The sequence below is a fragment of the Taudactylus pleione genome, unplaced genomic scaffold (genome assembly GCF_031769625.1).
Source record: "Taudactylus pleione unplaced genomic scaffold, aTauple2 ptg000345l, whole genome shotgun sequence".
Lineage (NCBI taxonomy): Eukaryota > Metazoa > Chordata > Amphibia > Anura > Myobatrachidae > Taudactylus > Taudactylus pleione.
Window position 1 is genome coordinate 4,619,831 of NW_028284746.1, and position 27,731 is coordinate 4,647,561.

Sequence of the window (27,731 nt, forward strand, 5' to 3'; positions counted from 1 at the left end):
TCCATAGCAGTTTGTGCACAGGGTACACAGTGACATTGGTGTGAGTGGTGGGTGAATAGGATAGGCTACATAGCAGTCTGTGCACAGGGCACACAGTGACATTGATGTGAGTGGTGGGTGAATAGGATAGGCTCCATAGCAGTTTGTGCACAGGGCACACAGTGACATTGGTGTGAGTGGTGGGTGAATAGGATAGGCTCCATAGCAGTCTGTGCACAGGGCACACAGTGACATTGGTGTGAGTGGTGGGTGAATAGGATAGGTTACATAGCAGTTTGTGCACAGGGCACACAGTGACATTGGTGTGAGTGGTGGGTGAATAGGATAGGCTCCATAGCAGTCTGTGCACAGGGCACACAGTGACATTGGTGTGAGTGGTGGATGAATAGGATAGGCTCCATAGCAGTTTGTGCACAGGGTACACAGTGACATTGGTGTGAGTGGTGGGTGAATAGGATAGGCTACATAGCAGTCTGTGCACAGGGCACACAGTGACATTGATGTGAGTGGTGGGTGAATAGGATAGGCTCCATAGCAGTTTGTGCACAGGGCACACAGTGACATTGGTGTGAGTGGTGGGTGAATAGGATAGGTTACATAGCAGTTTGTGCACAGGGCACACAGTGACATTGGTGTGAGTGGTGGGTGAATAGGATAGGCTCCATAGCAGTCTGTGCACAGGGCACACAGTGACATTGGTGTGAGTGGTGGGTGAATAGGATAGGTTACATAGCAGTCTGTGCACAGGGCAAACAGTGACACTGGTGTGAGTGGTGGGTGAATAGGATAGGTTACATAGCAGTCTGTACACAGGGCACACAGTGACATTGGTGGGTGAATAGGATAGGCTACATAGCAGTCTGTGCACAGGGCATACAGTGACATTGGTGGGTGAATAGGATAGGCTACATAGCAGTCTGTGCACAGGGCACCCAAATGAGTGGTGGGTGAAGGCGCTGCTGCCACCAGTCTGTATAGTGTTACTACTCACATGGGCCACAACTGCGACAGGGTCCCTATGGAAACAATACAACACCTCAAAAATTTTTTCTTTTTTTGGTAGAAGTGATTTAATCGTGGGCAAAGCCACGGGCACCAGCTAGTTCTTAAATATAGAGGTTTCTTATTCAGAAAATTAAGCTGGGTACATATTAGACAATATGTTGCCCAATCCAGTGAATCAGGCCAACATATCGTCCACATCGGCCAGTGGGTGCCCACTATGAGTGACCATGGGCGCTCCCACAGAGTCGTTCATCGCATCGACAGATCAAGCTTACATGCTGCTCAATCTGTCAATTTGACGACACATGCTTGTGGAGAGAGCTGGTGAACGGCATATCGTGCAGTCATTCACCAGATCGTGCAGTGTCAAATGACCGCACGATATGGTGTTCATCGCATTGTGCGTTTGCCGGGTGCACACATCGTCTAGTGCAGGAATGGAAAACATTTGGTCTGGTCCACTGATATTATTTCTGCTAGCCTCATTTGGCTATCAGGGTGCCTAGAATGGCACCCTGCAGCCAAAATCTATACAGTAGTGCTGTCTGGAGCGTCCTTAGGATGCTTCAGATGGTCACACTGCTGCCCTTATAGCTTTCTGCAGCATCCTCAGGATGCTCCAGGCATTGCTGTAATCACCAGCGTTTGTGGCCCCACCACTGTAAAATGTCACACGGAGTGGGCCTGCACCGGGAATGCAAATAATGTTAAATATATCAAAATGGCCCTCAGCAGAAAAAAAGATTTCCCACCCCTGGTCTAGTGTGTTCCCGGATTATATTGCTTTATGATTGGAGGAGGAGTAGCTATGTATGCAAAAAACAACATAAATGCTACTATAATACAAAATATTGAAGCAACAACTGAGGCCCTTTGGGTGACCATAGAAATGGGGGAAAAGGACATAATTCGCACTGGGGTGATCTATAGACCAACTGGACAGGGACAGGAACTGGTCAGGTACCTATTGCAGGACTTTACTAGAATTACTTTAAAAGGAGAGGTCATAATCATGGGAGACTTTAATTTACCTGATGTAAACTGGGAGGTAGAAAAGAGAGGGGGGTTTAACCCCCTATTGTTCCTCAGCACACTGAACCATACCAGCAACAATAATATGAGATATGGTAAGAACTTACCCTTGTTATCTCTATTTCTATGAAGTCCATAGGGTTCCACAGGATACCTTGGGGTATAGGTGTGACTCAGGCGCAGGGCACCAAAGAGTTAAGCTTTCAGCCTCCCAGGATGCACTAGGTCCCCCTCCTATACCCCGCCCCAGAGCCAAGGCACCTCAGTTAGTTACCAAGCCATAGGCCGGAGGAGGAGAAGGAAGAGAGAGAACAAAGATCTGGACACATACAAGAATCACATTCTCACCAGAGGGAGACGGAAAACCGGTGACCAGAGCAAAGCCCATCTGCAGCACAGGTGCGACAGGGCGGGAGTCCTGTGGAACCCTATGGACTTCGTAGAAATAGAGATAACAAGGGTAAGTTCTTACCATATCTCATATTTTCTACTTCAGGGTCCATAGGGTATCCACAGGATACCTTGAGGATGTCCCAAAGCAGTATCCTTTAAGGGTAGGGACGCTCCTGTGCAGAAAGGAGAATCCGCCGCCCGAAGGAAGCATCCTGAGAGGCGAAGGTGTCAAACCTGTAATACCTCACGAAGGTATGGACAGAGGACCACGTAGCAGCCTTGCAGATCTGGACTGCAGAGGCACCACGTCGAGCTGCCCACGAAGGACCCACAGACCTAGTGGAATGAGCCTTCAGAGAAGGAGGAACCGGTAGGTCTTCATGAAGATAAGCTTCAGAAATAGCCATACGGATCCAGGCTGCCAAAGTTTGCTTTGAAGCAGGCCAACCCTTTTTACGGAAGCCATAGAGGACAAACAAAGCGTCCGACTTCCTAAACGATGAAGTGCGGTCAACATAAGTCCTTAAGGCCCGCACAACATCCAAAGAGGCCTCACCCACGGAAAGACCCGGTGAGTTAAAGGCCGGAACAACGATTTCCTCGTTAACATGAAACTGGGAAACAACTTTGGGAAGAAACTCGGGCCGAGTGCGGAGTACTGCCCTGTTCCCATGAAAAACCAAGAAAGGGGGTCTACAAGAAAGAGCCCCTAACTCAGAAACACGTCTGGCCGAAGCAATAGCCAGAAGGAAAACAGTCTTAGCTGTTAGCCATTTAAGATCCACTGATCCCAGTGGTTCAAACGGCGGTCCTTGGAGAGCCCTCAGGACCACAGCCAAATCCCAAGGCGCCACAGGTGGAACAAAGGGCAGCTGAATGCGGACAACACCTTGCATAAAGGTGCGCACATCCGGGATTGTAGCAATCCTACGGTGAAACCAGACAGACAGGGCCGAAACCTGTACCTTCAAAGAAGCAAGGCGAAGCCCATGATCTAGTCCCGCTTGCAGGAAGGCGAGAATCCGAGACAGACGAAACTCCCGCGGTGCATAACCTCTCGGTCGACACCACTGGAAGAACGTATGCCACACGCGATGGTATATCCTCGGGGAAGACGGTTTCCGAGCTCGCCACATGGTACGCACCACAGAGCTGGAAAACCCCCGGGACCTCAGCATGGCCGTCTCAACAGCCACGCCGTCAAAGACAGCCGAGTCAGGTCCGGGTGACGACAAGGACCCTGAGACAGGAGGTCCGGTCATAGCGGCAACCGCAGAGGACTGTCCACGGACAGACCCTGAAGGTCTGAGAACCAGTGCCGTCTGGGCCACGCGGGAGCTATCAACAGGAGCGTCCCTCCTTCCTGTTTGAATTTCCGGATTACCCGTGGAAGAAGGGAGACCGGAGGGAACAGGTATGCGAACCGGAACGTCCACCAGACGGACAGAGCATCCACCAGAGACGCCCCTTCGTCTCTTGTGCGAGACCCGTACACCGGCAACTTGTTGTTGTGCCGGGACGCCATGAGGTCGATCTCTGGAAGACCCCATCTGTCCACCAGTAGTTGAAAAACGTCCGGGTGCAGGGACCATTCCCCCGGATGAACGTCCTGGCGACTTAGAAAGTCCGCCTCCCAATTGAGCACTCCCGGGATGAAGACCGCTGATATGGCCGGAAGATTGCGCTCCGCCCAAACCAGGATCCGAGACACCTCTACGAGAGCCGCCCGGCTTCGGGTTCCTCCTTGCCTGTCTATGTAGGCCACGGTGGTAGCGTTGTCCGACTGGACCTGTACCGGGTGACCCTGGAGAAACCGATGTGCCTGCTGGAGAGCATTGAAGACCGCACGGAGTTCCAAGATATTGATTGGAAGCTCCGCTTCTGTCGGCGTCCACCTGCCCTGGAACAGATGTGGACCCGAAACTGCTCCCCAGCCCCGAAGACTGGCGTCCGTTGTCAACAGGACCCAATTTGGAACCCAGAACGGACGTCCCTCGCTGAGGTGGGTCGTCTGTAACCACCAAGCAAAGGACAGGCGAACCTCCGGGGTGAACACAATCGTCTGGGACTTCAGAGACTGAGGCAGCCCGTTCCACTTTGACAGGATCAGGTGCTGCAGAGGTCTGGAGTGAAACTGGGCATATTCCACCATGTCGAACACCGACACCATGGAGCCCAGTAACCTCATCGCCGAGTGTAGAGACACCCGGCAGCTGTGCAGACAACTGCGCACCCTTGACTGTAAAGCAGAGATCTTTTCCTCCGTCACGAAGATCTTTTGCTGTCCCGAGTCCAATAAGGCTCCAAGATGCAGAATCCTCCGAGACGGGATTAGAGTGGACTTCTGCTAGTTGATTAGCCAGCCGTGCCGTTGCAGCAGGGCAATGGTCAGATCCAAGTGGCGTAACAGGAGCTCTGGAGATCCCGCCACCAATAACAGGTCGTCCAAGTACGGCAACATGCGGACTCCCTGCAGCCGCAGAGAAGCCGCCATGACCGCCATCACCTTGGTGAAAACACGTGGTGCTGTCGCCAGGCCAAAAGGTAACGCCCGAAACTGGAAGTGGTCGCTGCGGATTGCAAACCTGAGGAACTGTTGATGGCGCAAAAGAATAGGGACATGCAGGTAAGCGTCCTGTATGTCCAATGACACCATGTAGTCCCCAGGTTCCAGCGACACAATGATGGACCGTAGGGTCTCCATCCGAAACTTCGGTACCCGCAAAGACTTGTTGAGTGCTTTGAGGTTGAGAATCGGACGATACGACCCATTGGGTTTCTGTACCAAAAAAAGATTTGAATAGAAACCCTGGCCCCTCTGGGAGAATGGAACAGGCACTATAACGCCAGCCTGGAGCATAGTGTGCAATACCTTCCGCAGCTCCGTAGCCTTGTTCCGGTCTGATGGTAGACCCGTGGCGAGCCGTGGGGTCTGTGCCGGAAGGAGAGGGCGTACCCGTGGGAGACCACCTCCAGAACCCAAGTGTCTGTTGTAGTGACCGACCAACACTGGGCGAACTGCAGCAGGTGGCCTCCCACCCTGGGATCCCCCAAAGGGAGGTCCGGACAGTCAGGCCACAGGCTTGTCATCTGGCTTGGGGGCCGGACGTCTGGTACTCCATGCCTGCTTCCGGGGCTTGACCGATTTCCTAGGGCCAGCCTGATGAGGAAACGACTGTGGTTTGGGCCTGCCCTGGGCCCTAGATGACCGAAAGGACGATGGTCCAGAACCAGAAGGAGCAGCGGCCGACGGGAGACAAGCCGATTTGGCTGCCGCCAGCGTGGTCACAATCTTATCCAGATCCGGACCGAAGAGAACTTCTCCGGTAAACAGCAACGCTTCCAGACCCTTCTTGGAATCTGCGTCCGCCTTCCAGGATCGCAGCCACAAGGTGCGACGAGCAGCTACCGCTGCTGAAGAAATTCTAGACACCAGAGTACTAATGTCTAGAGCCGCCTCGTTGATGTAGGTGGCCGAATCACGGAGATTGCCAATCAACTCCGCCTGTTCGGCCGGACAGTCGGAATCAAAAGAAGCCTCTAATGAATCCGCCCAGCGCTCCATCTCTCTGGCAACCCAGCAAATGGCCATAGCCGGTGGCATCGGCAATGTGGCACTACGGACAAGACGGGTCACGTGAGAATCCACCTGTGGAGGGGATTCCCACTTAGCAAAATAATTATCCGCGAACGGATAAGCCACCGCCAGGCGTCGCTGCGGCTGGTATCTTTTGCCAGGCTGTTTCCAGGTCTCCTCTAAATGGCCCACCAACTGACCCGAAAGAGGAAAGACTGTGGCATCGCCCTTCACGTCTTTGAAAAAGGCATACTTAGACTTAGCCGCTGGGGGAACTTCGTCCTCAATCACCAAGGCTGTGCGGACCGCCCGAATAAGTCCAGGAATATATACTTTGGACTTAGCATCAGCGTCCTTAGTATGGAGAGGTTCCTGATCGTAAGGATCCAGAATCTCCCCATCATCAGACGTCCCTTCGTCATCCTCATAAGGAGCGGACAGAGACGCCACCGGCCGTTTATGAGGCCGCATCACAGACTCCCCTTGCAACACATCCGACAAGTGCTGTACAGAACTCGTCAGGGAGTTAACCCACGCTGGCTCCTGAGAAACCGGGGGCGGGGAAATAGGGAGACTGTGGGGTACCACCAATTGTCGTGGGAAACCCTGCATGGGTGACGACACCACAGACTGCTGGGACAAACCCATCGGAGTAAACGCGGGCTGCGGAGCTAACTGGCCCACTAAAGCTGTTAGCGCCTGAGCGAAACAAGCCCAGGGCGGCTCCTGTACCGGTGCTGTAACCGTAAGAGGCCGCGCCATGGACAAACACTGCCGGCAAAGGCCCTCCGCGCTACCCTCCCCCTCCGCTAACGGTACTTTACACGTGGTACACTGTAGCCGGAGGGGAAAATCACTTTCAGACATGATGGCACCACGTATGTGACCCCTCTCACCAATTATATATTAAATAGGCGAGAGACCACCCTGCAGCACCGCACCGCACCGCAAGGGCTTAGCAGAAAGAACAGGGACAGTAATAAAGCTGACAGTCTTGAGAAGAAAAGTTACAGGCAGCAGCGCTAGCACAGTCACATACAATGCAAAGAAAATCAGTTCCTGCACTAACAGCGCTGATCACTCAACTACACAGACACAGGGCCTGGTAGGACACAGCGCTGCATACACAGACCTGACCACAGCGGAGGAGAGGTATGCAGGGGGACCCAGACCACGATGCTTCCAATGCAGGCTTCCAGCAGCGTTCACCATGCTTCTGAAAAGATGGCCGCCGAGGAGCAGAGAGAAGGCTGGCCTGGGGGAGGAGCGCTGACACAGGGCCAGTCAGCACAGTGCAGAGAGGGCTGTGTGCAGCGGGGGAGGCGCCGGCTGTGAGACAGGGAAGGCGCGCTCCCCTGGCATGCATTTAACCGCTGGGACGCCGCAGCGCTACCGCTCTGCTGCGGTCCGCTGTCCCAGGGGGTAGTGGAAGCGCAGGTTGGTCGCCTGGTTCCACGCTGCAGCCAGTCCCCAGGGAGCCCCCTGCCTGGGGACTTAGGACCATGTGATCAGCGGGGACCCACCGCGGGACCCCGCTGCTTACCTCTGTCCCCCTTGAATCCGGCCATGGTCCGGAACATCTGGGGTCACCGCTAGCTGTGACCCCAGATGCACACCAGCATCCCCGGATCAGTACCGGCGTTCTGGTACCGGCGGGGTGTAGGGAAGACAGCATGGACGTCAGGACTGACTGTCCATGCTGTTCATCCAGATGTGCAGCCACAGCTGCATGAAGAAAAAGCTTCAGGGGCTCTTCTAGCCCCCACTCCAACAGGTGCACCCGACTCCGGCCGGGCACCAAACTAAACTGAGGTGCCTTGGCTCGAGGGCGGGGTATATGAGGGGGACCTAGTGCATCCTGGGAGGCTGAAAGCTTAACTCTTTGGTGCCCTGCGACTGACGTCACACCTATACCCCAAGGTATCCTGTGGATACCCTATGGACCCTGAAGTAGAAATATGAACACTATATGGTAATACAATTTCAGAGATATTAGTTGCATGCATTTGCAAATACATGGGATGCTGCTAGGCCTCGTAAAGGCTTCTCTGTCACTAGCAGTCCCTACACTAAACGGTTCACGTCCGGGGCGCAGAGCACCCCAAATTAAGTCCAGCCCACGACCCCCCCAGGGCATCACACGAAAAATGGAAAAAGAGTGACTGGGAGGTGTCTGCTGCAAGTTCCTCTAGAAGTGGCAACTTTATAAATTCCCTTCAGGGAGCATCTCTCAAACAATTGGTGTGGGAGCCCACTCGCAAAAATGCTATTCTGGACTTGATACTCACAAATTGTGACAGAATATCGGATGTAAATGTGAGTGAGAACCTAGGATCCAGCGATCACCAAGCAGTATGGTTTAGTATAAAGACAGGGTCCAATTCATGCCATACAAACACAAAAGTGTTAGATGTTAGGATGGCTGACTTTGCAGAGGTGGGGAGATGTGTTACTGAGTCAGTGACAGATTGGAGGAAATTGGAAGGAGTGCAGGAGAGGTGGGAACAAATAAAAAATACAATACTAAAGGCTACAGATCTTTGTATTAAAAGGGTTAGGAAAAGCTCCAGGAAAAGGAAACCAGTGTGGTTTACAAAACAGGTATCAACTAGTATGAAATTAAAAAAGATGGCTTTTAGGAAATATAAGCAGACTCAAAATAATAACGACAAAGAGGTGAATCTTGCCAGAAGGAAGGAGGCTAAGAAGGTGATTAGGCGTGCAAAGGCAGAAGCTGAGGAGAAAATGGCCCAGTCAGTAGATAAAGGGAGCAAAACTTTTTATTTAAGTATATAAGTGAAAGGAGAAAGTCAAACGGAGAAATATTAAGACGTAAGACAGAGAGTGAGTACATGATCGAGGGAGACAAAGAAATAGCAGATCATCTAAATAATTATTTTTGTTCTGTATTCACTACAGAAAAAGTGGGGAAGGGGCCACAGTTAGGTTGGAATGGGTATGATATACCGCTGGCCGCATGGCCGGCAGTTCGATTCCCGTCAGCGGCAGCCCGACAGAAGCAGAGTGCGACGCAGCGGAAGCCCAACAGCGCTGGAAATCCCGATCGTGGATAGGTAAGTATCCACTAACCTAACCCCCTAACCCTCCTTAGGGGTGCCTAACCCTAACTTCCCCCCCAAGTGCCTAACCCTAATCCCCCCTCTAAGTGCCTAACCCTAACCACCCCCTTCCCCGCTGCCTAAACTTAAGTCCCCCGGGGGGTTGCCAAACCCTAAGTCCCCCTCCGTGGGTGCCTAACCCTAACCCTCCCTCCCCCTTGCTGAACCCTAACCCTCCCGGGGGGGTGCCTAACCCTAAGTCCCCCTCGGGAGCCCTAACCCTCCCTCCCCCTTGTTGAACCCTAACCCTCCCGGGGGGGTGCCTAACCCTAAGTCCCCCCCAGGAGCCCTAACCCTCCCCTCCCGCGGCTGTCCGCTCGCGGCTCCCGGCATCACTACGATCGTGATGCCGGGCGCCGGTCTCCCGGCGTCGGGGAAATGCGGGCGTCTACATCTAGACGCCCGGCATTTCACCCTTGACAGTCGGGAAGCCGGCTGCCGGTATATAGGCAGTCGGCTTCCCGATTGCTTCCCGTTAGGTTGCAGAGGCATTCATAAAAATGAAGTACATAAAATTTAATTTAGAAAGGGTCCTAACAGAACTCACAAAACTGAAAGTGGATAAATCAATGGGGCCAGATGGGATACATCCAAGGATACTAAAAGAGCTTATAGGGGTCCTGGTAACACCATTAACAGAATTATTCAACCAGTCGCTAATATCAGGAGTGATTCCAGAGGACTTGAAAAGGGCAAATGTAATACCACTGTACAAAAGTGGAAGCAAAGAAGAAGCAAGTAACTACAGACCAGTAAGCCTTACATCAGTAGTGGGAAAAATAATGGAAACACTATTAAAAGAAATAGTGGTGGAATATCTCAAATCCAACAATTTACAGGATCCCAAACAGAATGGATTTACTCAGGGGGGATCATGCCAAACAAATCTTATGGACTTTTTTTGACTGGGTGACAAAAGTAATAGATCAAGTTGGGCCGTAGATGTAGCTTATCTAGACTTTAGTAAGGCTTTTGACACGGTCCCGCATCGCAGAATGATAAAGAAAGCTTGGGATTGGATTCTATGACTGTTAAATGGATAAGATCTTGGTTGCAGGATACGAAACAGAATTGTAGTGAATGGAGTGTATTCAATTGAGGGAAAGGTAACCAGTGGAGTACCCCAGGGATCTGTACTTGGGCCAGTGCTTTTTAATATCTATGTTGGTGATATTGCAAATGGTATTGAAGGGAAAGTATGCCTTTTTGCAGATGACACAAAAGTATGCAACAGCATAAACACACCAGGAGGGGTAAAACAAATGACTGAATATCTGGGTAGACTAGAAAAATGGGAAAGAATATGGCGACTACAGCTTAATGTCAAAAAATGCTAAATCAAGCACTTGGGTCTCAACAACTTAAAGGCTAAATATAGTATCAAGGACACTATAATGGAAAGTACAGAGGAGGAAAGGGATCTAGGAGTCACCATTTCAGATGACTTGAAGGCAGCAAGCAATGCACCAAAGCAATGAGAAAGGCAAGTCAAATGCTTGGTTGCAATGGCGAGAGGAATCAGTAGTAGGAAAAAAGAAGTGATAATACCACTGTATAGGTCCTTGATACGGCCTCATCTAGAATACTGTGCTCAGTTCTGGAGGTCATCTCCAGAAGGATATAGACACACTGGAGATGGTACCAAGAAGGGCAACAGCACAGAACTTACCCGGAAAGACTAAAAGATCTTAATATGTATGGTTTTGAACAGAGAAGAGAAAGGGGGGACATGATAGAAACTTCAGGGTTTTCACAAGGTGCAGGAGGGAGACATTCTTCAAAGGAAGAGATGCACAAGAACACGAGGACATGCACTGAGGCTGGAGGGAGATAGGCTCAGAGGAAATTTGAGGAAAAATGACTTCACAGAAAGAGTAGTGGATACGCAGAATAGCCCCCCATCATATGTAGTTGAAGCTAAGATGGTGGAACAATTTAAACACGCTTGGGATAGGCATAAGAATATCCTTAAGAGAGACGTAAGGAGCAAAGAGGGTGGAAGTTGCCAAAAGGATAAATTAAAAGGGGCAGACTAGATGGGCCAAGTGGTTCTTATCTGCCGTCAAATTCTATGTTTCTATGATCTTCCAGTAACTGAATGTATCAATGACTTGTGGTAGCCGATGCAACAAAACAACAATATTATAACTACAGATTATTATTTTGTTGCATCAGCTACTACAAGTAATTGATACATTCAGTTGCTGAAAGGTCATTAAGTGTTTTGTTTTTTGAATAAGAAATCTCTATATTGAAGAATATGCCAAATTGTTTTTATGATTGAAGTGTTTAAATAAACCAACAAAAATCCTTTTTAACTTATTCAGCACCATTTCTCCATACATTTCTTTTTATACATATGTTTTAAATGCCAATCAATTCTTTGATATTGATGGGATTAATTTTAATTGTTATACGTATGGTTTTTTTTTTGCCCACTGAATACATTTTATTTTAGTAATTGCTTGCTGGGATTTCTACTTTAGGATGCAGAGTAAAGAGCGCACCAATATAATCCCTTTTTTTCTACATTTTTATCTAAATACAACTTGGGGGCGAGTCCTGCAAACAACATCGATCCCTGGAATGTGGCTTGGAATGTGCAATGTAACTTATAGTTAACTGAATTACCCCCTTAAGCATATGTAAAAGGGCTCAGAGTCTGGTATGATGATTCAGTTTTAGCCAGTCCCTAAAAAAACAATATTATCACTAAGGCTGACAATAGATTGGCCTGATCTGGACAGATCATGTTGCTTGGAAATTAGACCGAGAGACTGGATCACATTCATAACGGATATAAATTCAGGGAATCGCGATACAACTCACGATGATCGCTGGCTATTTTTGTCCCAAATGCAGCAATTCAAAGACAAATCAAACTAAAACAGCCAAATGGAGAATTCAAACCACTGTTCATGTGACCACATTAGGAATGGGCTGCAAATAACAGAGAATAATAAAATATGTATTTATGTTGTCTAGAAAATAGAATATAAAAAAAACCATGCAACAGAAAAACAAATTACATGACCATAAAGAAAAATTACCCTGATTCAGAGCCGGACGCTATTTGCGCTCGCTCGTTCAGAAAAAGGGGCCGGCTATTTAAATTGAGCGCTCGCTCTTTACGGTCTGTTGACGCCTCTATGTCTGAGCGAGCGAACGAAACATGCGCTTGCTATTTTGTAAAGACGCCCCCTGACCGCTCGCATCCTACGTCATCTCCGCTATTTATTAGATTAATCGAGTACATCGAAAGGCGACTGAACTGCTCACAGTGCTTGTGGTAGGATTTTCCTACCGCAATCATGTGAACAGTTCAGGCTAAGAAACAACCAAGTGACGTGGTCGATGACGCTGCTTTGTTAATTATGCACACCCTTAAAACGCCCATTTTGACAGTTTGGCACGCCTGCGTTCGGATCTCCACTCCCCGTTTTTAAGCACCTTCCCCTGTTACCACCCACAAACGCCTCATCCTGTCACTCAAATTAGCAGGCACTCGCTATTTTGCGAGCGCTCGATTTCCGACCACACTGACTGGTTGGCGCATGCGCATTACGACCCATACGCATGCGCAGATGTGCGAACATCGCTCGGAGCGAACAAGCGGCCGCTTACGAGCAGCTCTGAATCAGGCCCTCAGATCGTGGAGTAAGGTGGTAGCTTATCAGAGAACTAACGACCTCCATGTGTATTTGTCTTGTATAGGTGTAAATGATGTATTTATAACTTCATCAGCTTGCTTGCGTTTTCTGAACTCTCAACATACAGTATATTAAGGGTTCAGTAAGTTAAAAAGTTCAAAATCATACTTGTGTTTTGGCTTAAAGGAAAATCATGATTTGTTTTCTATTATCTTTGATACCCCTTTTCCACTAGCAGCAATAACCCGGGTTTATTGTGCAGTATGTAAGGGCAGGGTTGAAATAAGCTTGGTCGAGTGAGAATGCGTGTTCAACCCTGCTCGTAATGCAGTGTGAACGGGTGACCTGGGTCTATGTGACCCGGGTCCCGTTCTCTGCATAGGAAGAGCTGTCGCTGGAAGATGAGATCATCTCCAGGCGCCAGCTCCACACATTAGTGCCGGGTAGGGCCGCCTGTCTGTATGGGGACTCAGTCGGGTCCCCATACCAGAATGGGGGCGTGAACATAATCCCTGGTGCGACCCGGCATTCTAATGGAAAAGGGGTATATATCACCTTATTCACTCTTCAGACACAGTATCCCAGCCTAATCCATTTTTTAAGGGGGAGATGCAGATCGCAGTGACGTTCCGTTGGAACCTCGCACAGTAAAACAATGTGAGCTACCCAGACAGGAAAACTTTGCTTGTGTTGCTGGCAGCCCATAGATGCGCAGTAAAAGATGAGCAAAGTTTTCCTCAGCTAATGCCCCACCCATTAGCGCAGGCAAATACACTTCCAATTTGACCCTGTGCTAAATGAAATGTGCCCCGAAGTGTTCTTGCAATAAGCTGTAACTGAAAAGTGAATAAGACGGTTTTATCAACCCTCACATAAAACAAATTCTCAGATATACTGTAGGTGACATTGAACAGTTTATTTTAACCACAGATTAAACCCGCTGGTATATAGTACAACAGTAGCACAAACTTGTTTTTTTAAATAAAAACAACATATGGCTAAATTACATGTATAAGTCACATTTGTTCATAGATTTCAATTCAATATGGTACTCAATGTACAAATCCACATAGTGAATGATGAAATAATAAGAAACAAATAGGAGTATTTACAGTTTGGTACCTGGAAAGGAGAGAACAGAGTTATAGAAAGATGTACAATACTGCCAAATGGTTTAAAGGTTACTAAAGGATACCATATGGTATGGCAGCATGTAATGCATTATGGTTAGACCAGTTGGCATAACAGTATGCCCAGAGTTTATTTATCATTTATAAACACTAAACAAGGAAAATAAGGTTGATACATGCTCTGGTTTTGTTCTCACATATTGATATGACAGGTCAGCTGTACTCATGTATGGACAGTGACCTTTTTATTATAAAATGTACACACACACATACACACAAACACATATTTATCTAGACATTTGAACAGATAAGGGGGCGCACAATGATAAGTAACTTACTTAAAACAAGATAAAGAACAATAGTAACCACGAACTTCTAAAGGGCCATACACACTGGACGATACAAGTGAACGATATCGTTCAACGATATATCGTTCATGTCATCCAGTGTGTATGCCCTGAACGATCGACGATGCACGCTTCCGCGGGTCGTTAACGATATCCCCAGTCGGCTGTACATGCAGCCAAATCTGGGGATATCGTTAATGATGCTATGCTGCCGAATGCAGCATGGCCTCACTCCCCCCGCCGTCGTTTGTCATGGCCGATATCGGCAAGTGTGTATGCACTTACCGATGTCGGCACCCTAAGCATTTCACCAGCCAAACTTCGTAATCTCTGCAATACGGATTCCTCCTGGCTTCATGTTTACATCCACTTAATATTATGTTTTTTTAGGGCCACTAACAGGACACACCATACCATATTACACAGATCATGTTCAGTACACAGTTCTCCACAATGCTACTCACATTCATCCTATCCATGAACACTGAGATCCCACATCATTATGATGAGTTATGACTATGGATTATCCACTGTTATTTTGAGTCACTGATCTTTCTTCTTCTTATTATTATTATTACTGTCACACTTGATACTGTTACCAAACACCCACAATGCAGCAAATCATTGCCAAGGGCTGTTAAGTCGAGGAGCCTGCAAAAGGCCGCTGCAACCCACGTCTGTAATTTATTATTTTTTTGGGATGATCATTCAGGAGTCAGGAGACTCAGGCCGATGGCCGCCAGCCGCCGTGGCTAGCAGAGATGCAGTCTCCTCTGGTCCCGGTCTCCAGACCACACCCGCGGGTACAAGCCAGCCCCAGCCCTCTGCACACTGCGCCCAGCCCATTCCAAACAAGGGAGCTGCGGCCAACCTTTGTGACTCTCAGAACGGCGCAGTGCTGCTCAAGCAGCTGTGTCACAGTGACACAGTCTGCCCGAGCATAGCTGCGCCTGCGGCCACTATGTATTTGTGAAATATGCATGGCCGCGGGTCAGTGCACTCTCCTTTAAGTGGCACCCGACTCAGCCGCATAACCAGCTGATATGTAGAACTGGCCCTACGTATGCCGCCCTTCTTATCTCCACACAGCATAATGTTGCGATTACAATAGTAACAAGGCTTGATTGAAAAACACCCACCTTGAGGCTGGAGAGACAAAGGGAGGAATGAGGCTCGAGAGATACGAGGGGAATGAGGCTGGATATGCACAGGGGGAATGAGGCTGGAAAGACACAGGAAACGATGAGGCTGGAGAAACAAAGGGGGTGAGGCTGAAGAGACGGGGTGATGTAACTGGAGATATGGAGTGATGTGGCTGGGAAGACACAGGAGGGTGAGGCTGAGAGACAGGAGGGATGATGCTGGAGAGAGACAGGGGGGCTGTGTTGGAGATATGCAGGGGGTGATACTGGGGAGACACGGAGGAAATGACGCTGGTGAGACGTGGGGAGGATGACCCTGGTGAGACACAGTAAGGGCAGTGACGCTAGTGCAATGCAAGAGATGTAACAGGGAAGTTCATTTTTTGCCCTGACCCCAAATATCTATTACTATGTATTATCTGGATGAACATCTGTTGTATGAAGATGACATATTATTCCTACACAGGTGGCTTCCACACCACATGATCTCCCCTGCCATAGTAAAGCCAACCCAGTGCAGGGGACAGCAGGAGTAAGTTACCTGCACCCTGGAAGGTAAACTAGTGACTTACGCCATGCAGCGCCAAGCCTCAGCTCAAATGATATTCTATGCTTAATAAACTATAGCAGATCTATGTATGTATTAAGTCTTGGAGAGAGATAAGGTGGAGTAGAACAGAATCATTCAACCCAAAGCAACCAATTAGCTTTTGTCATTTCAAATACTGTACTAGATAAATAGCAGTTAGAAGCTGATTAATTGCTTTGGGCAACTTCTCCAAGGCTTGATACATCTCCCCCGCAATGAGAACATTGTCCTAAAGATGTAGGAAGAGGTTCAGCTGTTTGACATTGGATGGAGAGGTCATACTTTACTTTATAACAGAGGTGTGGAAGAAAGTCAGGATAACACTACACAATGTGTTTTACTTTCATGGTTCAGATCTAAAACTTTCCAGTTGGTGATTTAGTTGTGCTGAATTTAACACTCTAAACTTCTCTCACCTGTTAACTGAGGGCAGCAAAGAAATCACAGCAAGGGCAGAAAGTTTTCTCCTCTCAGGCTGTGTAATGTTGTCCATCCGATCCACCCACATTTCAACCACATTCCCAAGAATTTGATCAGGCTGCAAAGAAATAACTGGAGTTTACCATTAAAGTCTGGACTCTTTATGCATCCTCAAAATAAACAGGCAGAACAAATAGTTTCATCTGATAGTGTACAGTAATTCTACTGCCAGTAATTCCATGGAAAATAGGTGCAAATGTGTTTTACTGCAGCCCAGGGGCTTTCTCTCCGTAATTACCTCAGTTTTGCTGAATGCTACACTGATCTTATAGGTCTTCTCTTAAGGCACAAATGAAAAAAACCTTAACCTGATCATTTGTCATGTAAACCAGAAAATCTAACCTCATTACTTGTACGTCTCTGCAGAATAGAGCAGCAATTACAATATAATACATTTTTCCTAATGTAAACATGCAAACTGTTTGAGGGTATGGGTCAATTCACATACATATGCCTGTATTTAACCGAATCGAGAGGCAAATTTGCTAGAGATAAAAAGTTGCTTCTGAGAGATCTGTTCTGCAAGCCATGTGCAGAGGTTTGTGCAGAGCCGGATTAAAGTTTGTGGGAGCTCCGGAGAAACTAACCTGTGAGGGCCCTTACCAATAAAATCATCAAATCATATACTGGTGATGTTATTACAACGTATGTGTGCAGATGTGTCCTCTTGAATCTTTGCCGCTTGTGCTGCAAATCGCGCCACGTATGGCATGAGCCGCGCATCCGCGAACGGGTATGTGCACTGTGTACGCACCCGCAACTCCATAGGATTGCATGGTGTGAACGCAGAGTGTGGCATGGCGTAGCGTGGGGCACACGCGGCTAATCGCATGGTGCGATGCGTGCGCATATTAACAGCGCGATCGCCAAAGATGCAAGAGTACACATCTGTAAATACTCCCAGAATCACAGATGTGTTGACATTTGGGAGTTAAAGAACGGAAACTCGGAGGGCGCATCAAAAAGGGGGTGTGGTCTCTCTGAAGGGGGTGAGGCCTCATGGAGCTGCTATGAGGGTACTTAAGCATCATAATGAGGTGGCTGAGGCAGGGTTAGGGTATCATATAATTAATATGATAGATTTACAGGTTATTATAACACCCACCCCCACAGTCCAAACTCTGACAAGGGGGCTTCCTATTTTGTCAGTCCCGGGCCCAACAACTTCTGATGGCGGCTCTGTGTGTGAGCATCTCTGTGTTAGGGAATTTAACACACAGATGCTGATAATGGGGCTGGAACTGAGATGAATGACAAATATTCTCTGTCCAGCAAATGGATGCCTTGATATTACGCCTCACTGATTTATCTGGCTTATAGTAAACGTATAGACTACATTTCCATGAATAGTTATTCAACTCACACCCACCTTTCTGTGTAGGTGATAGCTGTATTTTAATAAATAATACTGACCTCTTCATTACATTCCTGTGACATCTGATTTAATAGAGATGAAAAACAGCCCTTGTTTTGTAGAAGGACACGTCCGAGGACACCAAGATATGTGGACATAACGACCGGATACCTCTGTTAGGATGGAAATTTGTTTTAATAAGTACAGAAATAAAAAACTCTAATCCTTTATATAGACATATGGTGTACAGAAAGTGAAAAAGTTAAAATAAAATGAAATAATTGCTGGATCGTCTCTGTAATAACATTATACACACATCAATCAACTAAGTCACTATGAAGAGGGCTGCTACATAAGGTACAGAGGATGGCATTTCATATAAACAGGCATGAGTCCTTTCACATATGAGGAGCATTGTTACACAATGACATGAGTGATACAATACACACAAGTATGACACAGGCTTGTTCACCAGGTGCTTTCTCCTGCACTCCCTATGGTTTCTCTATACTGGCGAGCGGAGTAAGTATACACATATTACACTGGACGCAAATGCAACTGTTTTTAAGAAGAACACTCCTTAAAAATGGAACATAAGCATGTAACACAATGAGCACATATATATATATATATATATATATGTTCAACTATAAATGAGTCCCATGATCACCAAGCACATTGTCCCTCAGCCACTATGAAGAGCATTGCTATATAAAGTAGAGAACAAGATAATTCCAGGAGTAGCATGTAGACCGGCAGAGATGATTTTATACAAATAAACAAACCCTCAATGCACTATAGACAAATGTACTGTAGCAGCTCCTCCTGTAAGATCCCATCCAGCAATGGATCTGTACTGTAACAGCTCCTCCTGTAGGATCTCAGCCAGCAATGGACCTACATAAAACATCAAAACAGGAAGAAGCTTATAGTGCAGTAGTTAAAAGCCCAATTAATGGTAAAATTGAAGATAAGTAATATGCATACTCAAAAGTGTAATTTGTTAAGCTTATCTGAATCAATGAAGCTTATGGTGTGGTCATCAGGATTCCAATTGGGATCCTGGAGCACACAATACCGGCACTCAGAATCCCGACTGGTTTGAAATACCGACACTTGTAGGTAAGTACTCTAACCCTACATCTAAACCTAACCCTCCCCCCTCTGCAGCCTCAACCTAACCCTCCCCTCATAGTGTAGTATTAAAATAACCAACTGATGTATTATCCTATACACAAAATAATTAAATAATTACCCTCCCCTTAAATAATTGTTGCTCCTACTAGAATATAAGCTTTACAAATTCCAGTTTTGAGTACGTATATTACTTACCTCAAATTTTACCATTGATTGGGCATTTTAAACTACTACACAATTAGGGCCTCCCTGTTTTGTTGTTTTACAAGATATTATTTTATATTTGTTTTGGTATATTTTGGAAATGATGCTCCAAACCACGAAAAGCCTTATTTTTCCCTAACCAGAACACAAAACAAGAGGCATATCCATAAAATCTCTCTCATTAAAAAGGTATGCTAACTTATTTTCTATGACTTTGTGGCTTTTACCTAGGGTGTGGTATATTTTGTAGACATTCATAATGTCGACATGGCCATGGCAACACTGATGAAATGTCGACATGATTTGAATGCGATTATAAAGACGTCCCTAGTGATCTAGCGGTGACTTACCTTGTACGACGGCTTCAGGAATGTCTTCTGGATTGGGAAGTCAGCTGATGATTTCTGGTGGATTCAGCTGTGTTTCCAGAGGTGAGTGTGCCTAACCCCTAACCCTTCCCCTATTACAGTACCTAACTCTAATCTCCTTTCTCGTATAATAACCATAGCCTCCCTTCACGTAGCCTAACCCTAACCTACCCTCCTGTAGTTTAACCCTAATCTCCTTTCTTGTAGCCTAACCCACCCTCCTGTAGACTAACCTTAATCTCCTTTCTGGTAGCCTAACTATAGCCTCCCTTCCCGTAGCCTAACCCTAACTTACCCTCCTGTAGCCTAACCCACCCTCCTGTAGACTAACCCTAATCTTCTTTCTCGCAGCCTAACCCTAATCTCCCATCCCGTAGCCTAACCCACCCTCCTGTAGACTAATCCTAATCTTCTTTCTCGCAGCCTAACCATAGCCTCCCTTCCCGTAGCCTAACCCACTCTCCTGTAGACTAACAATAATCTCCTTTCTTGTAGCCTAACCCTAACCTCCCTTCCCGTATCCTAACTCTCGCCGGTCCATGCAGAATTACGGCGTTTCACATGTCGACAAGGTGAACAGGATGACATTCCGCACATGTCGACATATTAAATGGCGACATTGTGATGTTGACATAATGAATGTTGACATCTTGAATACATTCCCTTACCTACACCACCTTTTTATTTGGCATAAGGCTTTACTCTATGAATTATATCTTCCCGCACTCTACTTATATCCAGGTTTCCAATTTATCGCTATGGGCCTATTTATCAATACTGGGAGATAAGAAGGATTGTCTATCATCGCGTATTGAAGAAATAGAAAATATTTCTGGTTCAAGTTACCATTAAAACATTAAAACATCATGGCACCAGCTATACTGGCCGGCAGGTGAGAGGACTCTTACCACTTTGCTGGCCAGCCCTGGTCCCCTCTGTGCAACAAATGCTGTTAGTAATTAACTATTTTTTCTTGCTCTGACCATCGGCAATGGACATCCTGAAATGGCATAGTGATTGGAGGCTTCTCTGGTAAAATATAACTACAACCGAAAATATTCATCAAATGCAACCTTTAATAAATATTAATGATCCCCATCTCCGATGAAAACAGCAATTTTCATTGAAGATAGGGCTTTGAAAACTTATGTGCCTTAACTCATTTATGCAGAACACTATGAATTACAGTGTGCGGACCTGTAATAATCATACATACAGAGAAAACTGAAGAATAAGCTCAGAAGAATTTGAATGCAATAACACGATAAACACAAGTATGAAAACATTAATATAACTTACTTCCCCCTCGATAATGCCTCTGAAGACTGGTGGCAGAAGAGCATGAAATATCTGTGGGCCAACATCTGGATTCACCATGAGGACATTTTCCACAACCTGAACAATAGAATACGCACATCGATCAATTACACAAAATGCAGGGCGATGGCCTAAATGTAGAGCCAAGCATAACAACTGGGCAAGAAAACTCCTCAGTAGAGGATAGAATAAAACCTTTCAGAATATAATTAGCATATATCACAACAACAAAAAACTATGTTACAGTGTATGATCTATAGTTAAAAACCATTGTGTACATATATCTAAAACTACAATAAAACTAGTATTGCTGAAGAAGTGCTCAAGTAAGAGCCCCAACTCCGCATATTTGCTTCATACATGGTCACAGATGGAAACACTAATACTGCCTTAAAATTGACGGCATAATACTTTTCAGTTTGTTCATTAGAACAAAGTGTTATAATAGCAGCAGGCCTCGTCATCCAAATATTTTGCCACAAACAGAAAGGAGTATCTCCCCAATTGGAATGTGAAGCCGGTCCCTTACCCCATAGTAACTTTATTAAGATTATACTTGCAGCAATAAAATTGAATGATGAAAGTGCAGTTTGTTATAGTTCATATATTTAGGGCAAAATTTATCACAGCTTGGAGAGAGATAAAGTGGAGGGAGATAAAGTATCAATCAATCAGCTCCTGATATTTTTGAAAACACAGCCTGTATAGTGACAGTTGGAAGCGGTTTGATTAAACTCCTGTGACAGTTGGAAGCGGTTTGGTTAATCTCCTAAAATCTTCCCCTTTAATGTACTATATTACTAGGCAACAGTTTTAAAAGGTTGCTTTTTCAAGTATCGTGCACCTGCACGATACTTGAGATTGTTTACTATACTAAGGTGGGAGATGTATCAAAGCTTGAAGAGAGATTAAGTGGAGAGACAAAGTACCAACCAATAAGCTAATAACTCTCACTTTACAGGATGTGTTTGAAAAATGACAGTTAGGACCTGATTGGCTGGTACATTATCTTTCTCTAAGCATTGATACATCTCCCCTAAGTTTTAATGTGTTGAATAGACCTACTAGGATAGTGGGGCTGTGTGGACTAGCCAGAGGTGCAAAGCTGTAAGTGTGGGCTGATATTTGTTCTGGACTCCTAGCTTCACTGAACATATAAATATGGTAGCTGATCAATTATTTGTTTTTCACACTTTTTTTTCACATATAATGTCTATGGCCTCTAAAGTCACATCACAGTCAAATGGCGTCCTTTATTATTATTTTTTAGTATTAAACCTGAGCAAGCCCATAATCAGAAATCTGCCACACTACATCTTGGACATTCATTCTTAGACATGATGCGCCAATCAGTGCGATATGCCTCAACGCGACACATCATTACAGGAAGCAAAATGACAAAAATATATTTATTGTTCTGTTCTTGGTGTACATTAAGGTTTTATGTCCTGTACTGTGGTCTACGAGTGATATGGCACTTTCTAAAGTCATGAGTTGTCAATTTACAAATCAATTGCATCATATGTTTTAAATGTGCAACAGGTTCTGGTTAGCACTGCTAGGGGGCTTGGTTTTTACAGTGTTTACGGCTTTTGTGCTCTAGACAGGAGTCAGGTGTGCATAAAGCATTGTTGAAATTCTGCAGATTAGAGATTCATATGCAAAAATCTAGGGAGTATTTCCATAACAGCACGAAAACATTGTGCTAATCACAACATGACACCATTGGGCATAGCACCTGAAAGGAGGCTAAGATCACCTGTTTACTGACGAACTTATGGCCCCCATACACTAGCGACGAATTGTAGCAATGCTGCAATCTACCGATGCCGGGTCGGAGGATCGGTGAAATACAACCTGCTGGATTTCACTGATTTGCCGATCACGATCAAAATATTATTGCGATTTGCAAATCGGTGAAATTTAACATATACCATTTCACTGATCCTCCGACGGATCGGGGAACATCGATGGCTGTCGATCGGCATTTCCGATCTGATTGCAGGATCGTATAATATGTTGGTAGGTTTATGGGGGCCTTAACTTCAAGCGATGGTCAACACTGTATTCGCAAGAGAACTGCAGAACAGCCAAAGTTTCATTTTTCTATCAGTGACTAGTATAAAATACAGAACCGGTAACAAATAAATTCAATCAACAAACTCTATTACGTTCCACATAAATACCAATAAATCTTTAACTGTGCAATATGTTTACTCTCGGAAGGAAGTTTTTAAGTTCATGCATAAGTAAGTTTAACTTATGGGACCGAGAAAGCATTTACACTGTAGATGTACAGAATCCCCTTTGCAAGAAAAATTCAATCTGAGTGCATCCAGCAGCTTATACATTTAACAAATTGAGTTCATTCATGTTTGAAAACAATAACAATGAAATAACTTCATTTTTCATATAAAAGTGTTTTTGTATCCTAGAAGAGTAAATGGAAGTACGAGGGACGGAAGTGTACTCCTTTTAACATACTGCCAGACGCTATTAGAATAAAGCCAGAGAAACAAAAAATAATTACCCTGTGTAAGAGAAAAAGATCAAAGGTAACAATCAGAATCCATACAAACTGAAATTAAAGGGATTGGAATTATTATTTGAAAAGATTGAATTGTACAGCGTAAATATACATCTCGGGTAGAAAGAGTAAATTAGAAGGCAAAATTGCATTTTTATAAACGCAGTTACCACTGGTGCCTGTAGATCACATTATTCAAAGGCAATGTGGGAGGGGAAATAAACTGGGTATATTACTACTGTACTATTTAAAAATATATATATTTTGTTGAATCAATATATACATAAGACTTTTCTGCACAGAGTAACATATTTGTGCACAAATTAGCATTTATAAATTATAGCTAATGCTATAATTTACTCCATTTAATTATTTTTACTATATATTTTTTTTTCAACAGTACAAATAAAACAAAAAAAAAACTTCAGAAGAAGCAAAGAAAGTGGGCACCTAAACAGAACAAACTGTTTCATGCCCCGGTACACAGTGGGTCGCATTAAGAGATTTAGGTAAAGCTGATATTTATGCAGATCGAGTGATTGTTTGCAAATGCGCATGTGTGAAGGCCGCACTTCACACGCGCAGCGAATGCACTGTGATTACTCTCATACATTGGAATTAGAGATGAGCGGTTCGGATTCTGTGGAATCCGAACCGCTCCGAACATAGGGAATCCGAGTCCACCCGACTGCTGTTAGGGTGTCCCCGCCTGACTCGGATCCCCGTTCGGGGCCGAATGGCGGCCGCCTGATGACGGATTCTCACTAGAGAATCCGACATCAGAGCTCCTCGAGTGTAGGGCCCTACACAGAACAAACACACAGCCGCCAGCGGCAACTGTGTGTTTGTTACAGCAGCCAATTACAGTCACACAGACTCTGCTGCATGGAGGGAGCCGGCTGGAGCTCACTCAGAAGCTCCGTCTTCTGGCTCCCTCCTCAGCGCGTGGATGCAGAGCGGACGTGTGTAAGGGCCGGGGGCGCTACTGGGGGGGACAGCTACTGGAGGGCACAACTACTGAGGGGGTCTGCTACTTGGGGGGGCTAACTACTGGTGGGCCTGCTACTGGTGGGGCCATACTACTGGGGGGGCCATACTACTGGGGGGGGTCAGCTACTTGGGGGGGCATACTACTGGGGGGGCCTGCTACTGGGGGCCATACTACTGGGGAGGGCCTGCTACTGGGGGGGCATACTACTGTGGGCATTGTGTAAAAGGGGAACTACTGTGTGTCGTAACATACATAAGAGACACTACTTTATGGTGTAATGTGAATCAGGGGCACTATGTGCAGTGTAATGTGAATAAGATTGTGCACTGTGACTCCTTGGGCCATAGCCCACTTTGTAAACAAGTACTGTGATTCTGCTGGCCGTATCCCACTGGGTGGGTGCACTACTTTTCATTTCTGCCACTGCTGTGTGGCAATGTGTCATAGATGTGCTTTATACTGTGGTGTCTGTGTCGTTATGCCGCTGCTCGGTCGCTTAGTAACCAGTCAGCTCACTGCAACCTTTGGCAAATAATGTTGAAAACAATATTATAAGCTGTGAGGTGTTCTATATTGACTGGAAATTAATGTTATTGAGGTTAATAATACTCTAGGAAGAAAAAAAAAGACCAATTTATGTGATTTTAGCTTTGTCAATTTTTGTAAAAAAATCCAAATCCAAAGCCAGTCACCGCAGTTTGGCAAATCCAAATCCGGCAAAAATGGTCAGGCGCACATCCCTAATTGGAATCACTTGCAAAGTAAACAACAGATAAAGGGGGAAGGTTACAAAAATGCAGGTGTGTCTGACCATTTCATGGGCATGCATAAATTAGCCATTGTGATAGCCTTCTCAACATGAGAGCTCTCTGTGTCTCAGGAGAGCTGCTGGTCAGACTTGACTTACATGCTGCGTGACTGCCTGATCTGCGTTGGTGGTACTGATGTTTACGTTGCTGTACGTCATCGGACGGATATGAGAAGGCAGCAGTGGGTGTCCCTATGTTTGGGTAAACTTTGGAAACAGTAACATTTTCACAGCTGTTCTCCGTACGAAATTGCAGATGCAATTGCATTAGCGTACACCTCTGAATCAGGCCCACTAAGCGATATGTCATTCAATCAGCCGATGAACGACATATCGCATAGTGCATCGGAGGGCGTGAACTATGTCACTCACAGACACATCACATCGGCCCTGAAACACAGCAAATGCTGATATATGTTGCAGATGGTATGCGGTTAAATACAGACGGAGGGGATTCCGGCAGTCAGAATGCTGGCGCTGGAATCCCGAAGGTAAGTAGCGGGGTTGAGGGGAAGGGGGGGTTAGCATTAGGGTTATGCACTAGGGGGAGGGTTAGGCATTAAGGGGGAAGGATTAGGCTTAGGGTGCGGGAATGGGAGGTTAGGTTTAGGTACTAGGGGGAGGGTTAGCATACCAACCGACAAAGTGTCGGTATTCTTACCCTGTCGGGATGCCGGCATCGAGATTCTGACCTCCATTATCCTGAACGCCAGCATCCTGTACCCATCCCTTTGTAGATATATCGGCACACCTGGCTGTGAGTACGGTGACTCGCCGGTCGCCCTCGCAATTGCTGCAGGGACCTACTGGTGACTGACATCTCAACTAGGCAACAAGTTTAAATGCCTGCCCAGGTGTGATGTCAGCGCAGTCACAACAAGCGGCAGATTATCCTTCGTTCGGCGGACAAGTCTTCCAGGTGTGTACCCAGCATTAGGCCAAACTGAGCAGACAAGTGAGAGAACAATGAAGCAATAAGGAGCGCATTAGATATCTAAAGACAAGGAGCAGATGGTCGCTGTGAATTACTCCAGATAAAAGAGAAAATTAATCGTATAGGGAGAACATTCAGCTTTAGCTGTGTCCTACCAGGGGTAAACTGCAAACCAAGATTTGCACCAGAAGATATCACATATGGAGTGATATTTATGAAACGCCTCTCCTCTCTTCTCTCCGATATTAATTTTTCATGACTTATAGTTGTATTGATGAGAGTTATAAATTCTGTAGACATTGGACTTCAGGTGGCATCCAGCATTTAACAATCATCACCCCAGTCACCATGATTAAATTACACATATACCTATATAATGTTTTCTGAAATATCTCCACCAGGGTGACACACTAGATAGGCTTTGAGATGGATCTGGCCTGTCCAGGGAACTAATATGTCCAGGTACAGCACTGCTCTGAGAAATGACAGTTTCAATAACGAAAGATGCTTTTAGGAAACCTGCCAAAATGTTTCTGCTCTCTAAAACCTCTGTACAAAGCTTTCGGACATGCAAGTTTTCTTATATTATACAGCATAAATCAAATTTAATTCTGCAGAGAAGCTACAATAATGTAATTTTCAAAATGATATGCATTTATATGTGTTTATATCTCAGACTATGCTTGGATAGATCCTGGGCTAAATGCTGGTATAATGTAAAGGAGGATGGACATGCACTGGAACATGTTTATTGTATACTGTGACACTGTATGCACTGCTTTCCTGTTCCGTACTGGACTTTTTTTTTTTAATATACTTTTTTTTTTTATTGAAGCACAAGCATCAGTTACAGATACCATAAACAGTCTACTACATACAGTCAGGTGCATAAATATTGGGACATTGACAGAATTTTCATATTGTGGCCTCTATTCACCACCACAATGGCTTTGAAATTAAACAAACAAGATGTGCTTTAACTGCAGACTTTCAGATTTGAGGGTAATTACATCCAAATCAGGTGAACGGTGTAGGAATTACAACGGTTTCTATATGTGCATCCCACTTTTTAAGGGGCCAAAAGTAATGGGACAAACTAAACAATCCTAAATCTAACTTTCACTTTTTAATACTTTGTTGCAAATCCTTTGCAGGCAATTACAGCCTGAAGTCTGGAACAGATTAAACAGGGATACAAAGGAACCAATCAATATACAAGAGACCAACTGTTAACATCCAAAAAAGACAAGAGACATGATGAGACCGTCAGATTTATAGGGACTTTCTGTACTGAATGGAGGCAAATCCAGAATATTTTACAGAAACATCGAAATATACTAGATACAGATTTGGACCTGGCCAAGATTATTGGAGGTAGAATACCAATAAGCTGGCGAAGGTCAAAGAACTTAAAAGATATATTAACAAGAAGTCATCTAGAACCTCCGGCCAGACAACAGTATTTCAAAAAGGGTTCTCGAAAATGTGGAACATGAAAGGCATGTCCGGTTATGATCCCAACTGAAACATACTGTGATAGATTCAATAAAAAGTGGTATATTAAAGAATACATCACCTGCGACACAACAGCAGTAGTGTATAATCTACAATGTCCCTGCCACAAAAT

At 45.6% G+C, this 27,731-nt stretch overlaps 1 protein-coding gene across 2 annotated transcripts in view; it reads right to left on the reverse strand.

Annotated features, from left to right (window-relative positions):
- Positions 1-27,731, reverse strand: part of IPO11 (importin 11) — a 553,468-nt gene that overhangs the window by 185,843 nt on the left and 339,894 nt on the right. For both annotated transcript variants that reach the window (XM_088444066.1, XM_088444065.1), the window contains exons 24-26: positions 20,827-20,922; positions 17,878-17,991; positions 16,401-16,522 (exon numbers count right to left, since the gene is read on the reverse strand). In XM_088444066.1, the coding sequence (XP_088300192.1) occupies positions 16,401-16,522; positions 17,878-17,991; positions 20,827-20,922 (332 nt within the window). The remainder of the gene's footprint in view (positions 1-16,400; positions 16,523-17,877; positions 17,992-20,826; positions 20,923-27,731) is intronic.